The sequence below is a fragment of the Orycteropus afer genome, unplaced genomic scaffold (genome assembly GCF_000298275.1).
Source record: "Orycteropus afer afer isolate SDZICR_OR568_19922 unplaced genomic scaffold, OryAfe1.0 scaffold00314, whole genome shotgun sequence".
NCBI classification, from domain to species: Eukaryota; Metazoa; Chordata; class Mammalia; order Tubulidentata; family Orycteropodidae; genus Orycteropus; species Orycteropus afer.
Genome location: NW_006921901.1, coordinates 4250132 through 4260279, shown reverse-complemented (window position 1 = coordinate 4260279; position 10148 = coordinate 4250132). Strand labels below are relative to the sequence as shown.

Sequence of the window (10148 nt, the reverse complement as noted above, 5' to 3'; positions counted from 1 at the left end):
TCAGGTTGTTAATGATTCTTCCTCCAATCCTGATACCACGTTTTTCTTCATATAATCCAGCTTCTCGGATTATTTGCTCAGCATATAGATTGAAGAAGAGGACGTGGAATAAGGAATATCATTGCTGATGTTGGATGGATCTTGGCTGAAAGCAAAGAATAACAGAAAGATGTTTACTTGTGGTTATTGACAATGGAAATGCATTCGACTATGTGGAGGAAGACTCATTAACAACCTGCGATATGCAGATGACACAGCCTTGCTTGCTGGGAGAAAAGATGACCTGACTTACTGGACGAAAAGATGACTTGAAGCACTTACTAATGAGTATCAAAGACTATAGTCTTCAGTGTGGATCACAACTCAACATAAAGAAACGAAAGTCCTCGCAATTGGACCAGTAAGCCATAGCATGATAAATGGAGAAAAGATTGAAATTGTCAGGAATTTCATTTTACTTGGATCTACAATCAATGAAGAAGTAGCAGTTAAGATATCAGACGACGTATTGCACTGGGTCCATCTGCTGCAAAGGACCTCTTTAAAGTGCCGAAGAGCGAAGATGTCTCTTTGAAGACAAAGGTGCACCTAACCCAAGCCTTGGTGTTTTCAGTAGCCTCATATGCATGTGAAAGCTGGACAATTAATGAGGAAGACTAAAGGAGAGTTGATGCTTTTGAGTTGTGGTGCTGGTGAAGAACAGTGAAAGTACCATGGACTGCCAGAAGAATGAACAAATCTGTCCTGGAAGAAGTGCAGCTGGAATGTTCCTTGGAAGCGAGAATGGCCAGACTTGGTCTCACCCACTTTGGTCATGTTGTCAGAAGGGACCATTCCCTGGAGAAGGATATCATGCTTGGTAAGGTGGAGCATCAGTAAAAAAAAAAGAGAAGGCCCTCAATGAAATGGACTGACACAGTGGCTACAGCGAAGGTCTCGGGTATACCAAGGATTGTGAGGCTGGTGCAGGACTGAGCTGTGTTTTATTCTGCTGTACACAGGGTAACTATGAGTTGGAGCCTACTAGATGGCTCCTAACAACAACAACATTACTTTTATAACCAAGAAAAGTGTTTTTGAAGGGAAAAAATATCATTTAGTTTATATAAGGTTCTTGATACAAGATGCTTAATCAAATGCATTGATTTAGTTTTATGTTATAAAATTTGGCTATTCAAAGGGCCATCCTTGCACTTGCAGCATCATGTTTACCTGAGAACATGTTAGAAAGAGAGACTTTTGGGCCCATCCCAGACCCACTGAATAGAATCTGCATTTCACAAGATCTCCAAGTGATGCATATGTGAATTTGAGATGCAGAGTTTGAGAGGCCCTGATATAATGAACTATTTAATTTGTAGCCTCGAAGAACTAGAAGAAAATAGCCTAGCTCTCTCATGGCTACCAGCTACCTTCTATGGAATTTGCTGTGTAGAAATGGGTGCCCCAGACATTTCTAAACAGTGTTCAAAAATTCATGCATTTTAACCCTCTATTTTTTATGCACTGAAATATCCCCTGAAGTGATACGTGATTATACTGATTTGTTATTTACTGGTGAATACTTAGTTCTTTAATACTGAGTTCCCCAGAAAGCAAAGCTTGTGGCAATGGCTTTTGTGCTGCTATTTTAGTAGGAAGTGCAATACAAAGAGTAAGAGGTTAAGATAAGGAGACTAAAGCAGGGGAAAAGGAAAAGCCAATAAGAAGGTGCCTTATGAAACTGACCATGCTAAATGCACCTAACTGATCATGAAACCATACTCCTAAGACACAGTGTGGCCTCCATCAATGTGAGAAAAGGGAGACATATTTATGTACCGGATCCTGTCTACCAATGATCAGATACTTACCCAACTTCCCTTGCTTCTGTGTTACACATGCATGTGTGTGGGTTGTCTAAAGAAGTTCCATGGTGAAAGCAATTGGATATTCCTAAGCCAGAAGCTGAGAAGTGCATGGAGCAATCAGGAACCAAGTCTGTTGGTCTGTCCCTGAGTGAAGTTGTTCAAGCCTTTAGAAAGCTGATCACCATGGTAGGAGCTAAGATAAGAGAAATAATCAATGGTGAGATTGAGAGGATCCAAAGTAGTGAGTAAGAGGTGTCTGGTACCAGGATATAATAAAAAGAATACTTCAGAGAATGATTTGATTTGTTTATGATTTGAAAAGTCAGTATTTATGGTTATGCTCTTTCTCAATTGAGTAACATTTCCACTTATTTTTAAGAGTGTGTCAGAGATGCTCGCAAATTAAATCTTTTTGAGATAAGCCAGTTACATAAGGGAGTTACAAACATCGATTCTGACATAGCATTTCTGAAGAAAATAATACTTGAATTGAAAGCAAATAATGAAGCTCTGGGGTAAGTATTTTTCATTTAGGATTTGTGGTCAATGGTGTCTGGGTGGGGGGGCTTGGGGCTGGAATGGAGGATTATCCTAAGAAGTTTGACCTCTGATCTGAGCTGGTGGTTCAGGGCAATGGAGAGGTAGAGATCAGTTTTGGAAGGAGATGGCCCAGGCTGATGTGGGGTTTGTGTTGGCTCCAAAGGGCTAGAGAGGGAAACAGAGAATCTTCAACCATTGCAGCCAGGAGACATGTAAAATTTCAAAGGCAGCGCAGCTTCCCATTAGGAGGTGCTGTTTGTAAATCATCCACTGCCTAGCATGCCCCCTCAGGCAGAGGCCCATGGTGGTTTTAGTTTTCATTTGAGTAGAATTCATTTTATAAACCACCACCAACAACACAAGAGAGCTTACTGGGTATTGTATTGTAAGGTCCCTGGGTGGCACAAAAAAAATTGTGCTTGACTGCTAACCTAAAGATTGGTCGTTCAAACCCACCCAGTGGCACCATGGATGAAGGGCCTTCTGATCTGCTTCTGTAAATATTTCAGCCAAGAAAACCTGAACTGTTTCATAAACAGTTCTACTCTGTAACACATGGGGTCACTATGAGTTGAAATCAATTAAATGGCTAAGTGCGGTGTAGTAAATTACATAGTGTGGCTTTTCTAGCCATAAGTCTTTGTAAACTCCATGGTGGGATTTGCTGTGAGCAACTAAGTAGCTCTTGATTGTTAAAGTTATCCACCTGTGGTATTTTCTGTTGAGAGCAGCACAAAGTAATTTTCTGGGAAGCTTGCTCTTTCTCGGGTATGAGGAATTCTGGTGTTGGGATTGGTTGGTTTTGCCACTCTGCTGGGCTTAAAGTGAGCCCTCTTAGAGACAGGAGGAATAGCTCTTACTGCTGGCTGAGAGAGATAAGCTGCTGAGAGACAGACCTGTTACTGAAAGAGAGATGCCCAGCTGAGAGATGGCACCAATGAAACCAAGAGGCATGGGACAGAGTGGCAGACTTTTTTTGCCCACAGAGGCAGAAGCCAGGCCAAAAGGCCAAGGGCCAGAGAGGTGTGTCTAAGGGCATGGCAGAGGGGAGACTGTCCTGACTGAGGAACTGAATCCTGAGTGTATTCCTGAATTTGAGGTGTAGCCTCTTGCTTCCCTAATAAACCCCATAATCTGTGAGTAGTGTCTGAATTCTGCATGGCCACTGCAACGAACTGTTGAGCCCAGCAGAATGCATAGTGCTGTGGGAGGGACTGTTGGTGTCAGGGCTAGTGAAAGGACTGGAGGGAGGCAGCATGTCTGGCCTCACAGGAATAGGCCTTGGGCTGCTGATGGTGATTCTGTCTTCCTCTTGTGTAGTTAGAGGAAGTCAGAAGATGCCACCTCCCTGCCCCTTTGGCACCAAGAGTTTGTTTTTTGGTTTTTATTGTATTGTAACTATAGTCTCAAATCAAATATGTTGTATCTAACTTAGTTCCTTAAAGAAATTCTGTCATAATCTACTGAAGGGCTGAGAATGGCATCAGTTCCCAGAAGAGGGTCCCATATTTTATATGTGATTAAAAGAGATAATCAATGTGACCACCACTAGCCAGTGGTGTTAGCCACTTCTGTTAGTTTCCATCCCTTCATGCCTGATCTGTGTTGCCTCAGACCATGACTTTCCCCTTGTGGGCCTCATTTTCTCCATCTGTTAAATGGGGATCACAACTCTTGACTTACCTAGCTCATGAGAGGAAGAGAGAGATTCCAAAAGAAGGGAAGAATAGACAAACCCTGCAGAATAACTCAGCACTGTGAGTAAATTTGTAAGGCTGACAAAATACGAAATTGTTGTTTTGCCAGAGTGAGAAATGTTCAAAGAGCCCTAACCATAGTTCTCTCATCATAAAATAATCTTCCTGTGAAACTAAAATATTATCAGAGAGTTGCTTGGTACCCAAGAAATCAAAGCATCAGAAATCCAGGGCTAGCAAGGCCCAGAGTTGTGTTTACCAAAGTAGGCCTCACAGAACACTTGTTCTGGGAGATACTCTGTAAATAAGAAAGTTCATGAATTCCTAAGTTTGCAAAATATTGCATACTCTAAACACTGTTGAGGAACTCTGGTGGTATAGTGGTTGAAGCATTCAGCTGCTAACTAAAAGGTTGGCAGTTCAAGCCTACCAGCCACTTGACTGGAGAACAATAAGGCATTCTGCTTCTATAAAGATTTACAGCCTTGGAAACCTTGTGGGGGCAGTTCTCCTCTGCCCTAAAGGGTCACTATGTGTTGGAATTGACTCAAGGACAGTGGGTTTGGTTTTTGGAATCACTATTGGAGTTTCACATGCAGATTTGTGTGTGGTACATATTATCCACAATCACCAGAGACCTCTATATAAAGTAGAATATTAATAGATAAGTGAATAATAAGATAATACCCAGATTGGGCACTCATCAGCTGCTCAGCACCGTATCACCTCCATTCTCAAGTGTAAGCATGCATCAGAACCACCTGAAGTGCTTGTTAGAACACAAATTACCAGAACCCACTCCAGAGTTTCTGATCCAGGTCTGCGTGGGGCCTGAAGTTTTGCATTACTAGTAAGTTCCCAGATAATGCTGGTCCTGCTGGTCCTGACCACACTTTGAGAACTGTGCTTGAGACAAATCTTTATGGAAAGAAATTACAAGCAGAAGCTGGTTGCTTGGTGAGCTAGCATCATGTCTGTATCCATTCTTTCTAACAATTTATTAAATATATATAATAATATAGAGTATACAGTAGTGTATGTATCAGGGTACCCACATGCTTATGATGAGCACAACTTTTGTGGTGAGCACAACTCTCTTGGACCGTCCTCGAAAGTTGGATTCATTCTAGCTCTTTGAATTGTTTTCTTTATGTTCCACGTGCAGTCTGTAATGTCTCTCATTTCCAACCATCATCGTATACCTAATTAGTTCTTTTATTTGTTTTGTTTTTATGCTTCCCTGAGACTACCTGAACTTGATTCTGGGGCTGATTTATTCTTAGAAGGCTTCCTATGCTGAAGCCACAAAGCACCCACTACCTAGCCCCTCACTGAGCCTCTATCTCAGGCTTCTTTTTATTTCATTCTTGTTGTGGAGTCAATTTCTGCAAACGAAACTCAGCAACAGCCTGTTTTCATTTTCCTGGGCCTTCATACATGATCTACTGGAATGAAACAGTGTTTAACCCTGAGCACTAGAAAAATGGAAAAGCACTCTTAGGTTGTGGGGGCTTTAAAAAGGAAAATATAGAAATGACACCAATTGCTCCTCCTCCAAATCTTTTTTTGTTAATCCTGGGGTATATATTTCTCATGATCTTAATGTTTTCCTCATGATTGATATGGCCAGCAGCAGAAGTATGAGGTTGTCTCCTCTGGAATCCAGACTCAGCTGTGGCTGGGAGAAGATAAAACCAAAAACCAAACCTAGTGTCATTGAAGGAGCTCTGGTAGCATAGTGCCTAAGGCACTTACTTGACTGCTAACCAGATGGCTGGTGCTTCAAACCCACCAGCCACTCCTCAGAAGAAAGGTTGGGCAATCTGCTTCCATAGTGATACTGCCTCAGAAACCCAAGGAGGAGTAGCTATGAATCAGATCCAATTCGATGGCAAATAACAACAACAAAGTGTCATTGAGTCAATTACAAATCATAGCGACCCCCATTGGGTTTCCAAGGCTGTAAATATTTATGGAAGTAGACTGCCCCATCTTCCTTCCAGGGAGCAGCTGGTGAGTTTGAGCCACCAACCTGGTTACTAGTCAGATGCCTTAGGCACTGTGCCACCAGAGCTCCTTGGGAGAAGATAGGAGGGTTCAAATTGACTTTCAAGCACCTTAGGTTTCACTCTGAACAGTGAAGGTGGACTCCACCCTTTAAGAGCATTGCCCCCCCCCCCCGCTAACTTCATCAGAGGAAGGCTTGCTTTCTTCTATGCCTCCTGCATCAGAAGTTGGCGAGAAATGTAGTGAGAGGTTTATCTTTCTTTGGCTTAACTACTTTATTTTAGGATGATAAGATAGATAGGGCAATGCTATACAGGCAATCTCTGGATTACGAATGAGACCTGTTCCTGAGTGTATCTTTAATTCGAATTTGTAGGCCAGTCAGAACAGATTTATTTAGCTTTATGGTATTGCAAGAAAAGGCTCAAAGCCTTTTTAATGATTTAAAAGTTACACATGCATGCAGCAAGTGAAGGTGAAAGTGACGAAGAATTTGATGTTAGTAGAGGTTGGTTCCATCCTTTCAAAGTGAGGATAAATTTACATAACATTAAAACAGGGGTTGGAACTGGTGAGCAGAGATGAAACAGCAGCAGCCTGCTCAAAGAGGGTGGCCAACTGTGTCACTTTGAATGTGTGGCTCTCCACAGCCCTGCCAATAATCCAGTCACACATCAGGTTCCTGAAGGGGTTCCCTGAACCTCTTCAGTGTCTCCCCTGCCAGGGTTTCCACCCATAATTTTTCCCATTCTGGTTACCATGACGAATCACTCAAATGGTAAAAATTCAGGTCTGTTCCAGTTTCACCTCCTCAGCCATGACAGAACTGGTTCGAATCAGAAGTCTTGCTTAGAGGGCACATAGGAGCTGTCTGAAAGTTGGATGTTCATAACCTGGGGACTACCTGTATATCAAAACATCTGGCCAGATCCCATCGACCCAGTCAAAACTCTCTGAGTCATTTTACACCTTAAACCAAAATACCCCTGCAAAAAGGCATGGAGGTGGCTTCCTCTTTCTTCCTCTGACTTCACAATGGGGAGACAGAATCACCGTCAGCAGAATCAGCTCAAGGCTAATTCCCATGAGGCAGAGGTCAGACATGCCACCACCTTTGTACCTTTCCACCAATTCTAACACAACTGTCCCTCCCACAGCACTCTACTTCTCTTCTGTGTTCAGTAATTCATTACAGTGGCCACACAGAACCTACAGACAATACTTGTGATTATAGAGTTTATTAGGGAAGTAATAGGTTACAATTCAGGATCAAGAATGCTCAGGATACAATTCTTTGATCAGGACAACCTCCCCTCAGCCATACCTGCAGGCACACCTCTCTAGGGCCCTCAGCCTCTTGGCCTGGCCAGCTCAGCTTGGCTCTGCTCAGCTAAGTATTAGAGAGCTTTTCTAGCTTTGCCAATAGATGCACACCCCACTCTGCCAGCAGGCCTCCTTCCTGAAGTCACTCAGCTTTCTCCTGCTCCTTGGCCTTGCAAGCCCTCTGCTCTGTTTCCTGTTGGTCTGATAGTTCTGCTGCCTCTGCTGTTGCTTTCTCTCTACCATTTCTGTCATCTTTCTGCTGTCTCTCCGTCAAAGGGGCCCAGCACAGGGATCTCAGGTCCAAGGATGTGCTGCACTCCTGATTCTTTCTTGATGACAGTAAGATCCCCCTTTCTGTCTCTGGGATGGTTCATTTTAAGCCTAATGGAATGGTAAAACTGACCAATCCCCACGTTAGGGTTCCATACACCTTTTTCCCATGGTTCTACTTCCATAGGGATGTACCTTATTTACATTATTAACAAGCTGTCTAATCCCCTTGGTGGAGCACAAGCACCTTATATATGTGTAGTTCCAGTCAGTCATCTGGTAGGAGTCACAGACCATGGCTAGCAGAGCCATACTAAGTAATTCACTGCACCACAATCCCATAGTTACTATCTGAACCCTGCCCTGGTCTGTGGGGATGGGTGGGGAGAGACAAGTCTGTGTTACATTTTTTTCAGTGGAAAACAGTTGCAAAATTGACACTTGTTTCGTGTTTCCTTCTGTCATCTCAACTGAGTTTAGACAACTACAAGCACAATTATAAAATAATTATCTTTTACAATTTCCTCACTTTAAGGTGATTTATCTCACCAAATTGACTTTAAATTTCCTTCCTTCAAGTGTATTTTTTTTATGTCATGAATGGTTATTTTCTCCTAGGAAAAAGCAAGAGACGTTACAGAAGGAGCATGAAAAGTTTGTTCTTTCACTCAACCACACGATGGAAAACAAAGCTGCTGCAACTATTTACATAAATGAGATTTATGCCAAGATAAACTTGGAGAAAGAAGAACTTGAATTGCAGAAAAAATGCATTGAAGAGGCCGAGGAGAAAATGGAAAAAGACAGAAAGGAATATTTGTTAAGAAAACAAAACTTGAGTTTACAGGTAAATGGCAGGATTTATTTTTTCAAAAGGTATAGAACTGAACAGAACGTAGGGAAGGATATGGAAAATAATGTATTTGTTCTAAAGGCTTGTAGGTTCTCTCTGTAGTATCTTTTATTTATTTATTTATTTTTGTGGTATCTTTTATCAGCATAGAATTGGAAAAGAGCCAGAGACTGAAGGACGCTTGGAACTCTTGGGGAAGATATTCATTGTATAGTAGCATCTCAAGTCGTGGGAATGAATATAAGTGACAGGATTTGAAACCTTGAGGTGGGCCCCTTGCTCATATGTAGCCCTATAAGAGCAAGGCATTTGCCTTCATTTCCTCAGACTCCTTTGACCATTCTGAGGCTGTTTATATGGAGAGGACTGGGGTGCTCAGGCAAGGTTCCTAATCCCACCAGAGCCTGCTGCTCCTGCTCCTGCTGGATGAATCTGCAAGAGTAGTAGTCTGTAGAGAGCTGGTAAAAACCCAGGGCCCCAAAGAGAAAAGTATGGTTTGAGACCAGCAATTTTGTGACAGTGGAGTGGGGACAGGGCAATGGTCAGGATGACTGCTCCATCCTGTTCTGTCCCTGTTGGGGGAGGGGAGGGGGCAGGGAGAGGCTGAGATATCTACTATGCCATTTCAAAACTCACTCACTGTCCTAGTGGCTTATGATTGTTTCCTCTTCTTCTGCCTCTATTTGCCCAATGAAAGACAGGGCTCTCTCAATATTTGGTGTTTCCAGCAGTTTTTTCCCTGTAAGTCAGGGCTTAGCTTATGATAAGAACTAGTGTTGAGCTCCTGATGTTGCCTTCTTGATGAGTTCTATGTCATAATATCTGGTTATAAACATAGGTCTGTTGGTCCTATAACATATTACTTCCCTAATAAACCCCATAATCATGAGTATTGTTTGTAGGTTCTGTGTGGCCACTGTAATGAATTATTGAACACATTTCATTGTGTGGATCATAACAAATTGTGGACAACATTGAGAAGAATGGGAATTCCAGACACTTGATTGTACTCATGAGGAACCTGTACATAGACCGGAAGGCTGTCATTTGAACAGAACAAGGGGACGCTGCATGGTTTAAAATCAAGAAGAGAGTGCATCAATGTTGGGTCCTTTCACCATACTTATTCAATCTATATGCTGAGCAAATAATCCAAGAGGCTGGACTATATGAAGAAGAATGTGGTATCAGGATTGGAGGAAGAATCATTAACAACCTGTGATATGCTCATGACACATCTTTGCTTGCTGAAAGTGAGCATGACTTGAAGCACTTACTGATGAAGGTTGAAGAATACAGTCTGCAGTATGGATTACATCTCAATATAAAGAAAACAAAAATCCTCACAACTGGACCAATAAGCAGCGTTGCGAGAAATGGAGAAAGATAGAAGTTGTCAAAGACTTCACATTGCTTGATTCTACAATCAATGCCAATGGAAGCAGCAGTCAGGACATCAGACTATGTATAAAAAAAAGCAAAACAAACTTACTGCCATCGAGTCATATCTGACTCATAACGACCCCTCCTTGGGTTTCTGAGGCAGTATCTCTATGGAAGAAGGTTGCCCAACCTTCCTTCTGAGAAGTGGCTAGTGGGTTTGAACTG

General features: G+C 42.3%; 1 protein-coding gene across 1 annotated transcript in view; it reads left to right on the top strand.

Moving 5' to 3' along the window:
• Positions 1 to 10148, top strand: part of CCDC175 (coiled-coil domain containing 175) — an 89913-nt gene that overhangs the window by 18715 nt on the left and 61050 nt on the right. The window contains exons 4-5 of the mRNA XM_007951888.1: positions 2230 to 2365; positions 8306 to 8534. Of these exons, the coding sequence (XP_007950079.1) occupies positions 2230 to 2365; positions 8306 to 8534 (365 nt within the window). The remainder of the gene's footprint in view (positions 1 to 2229; positions 2366 to 8305; positions 8535 to 10148) is intronic.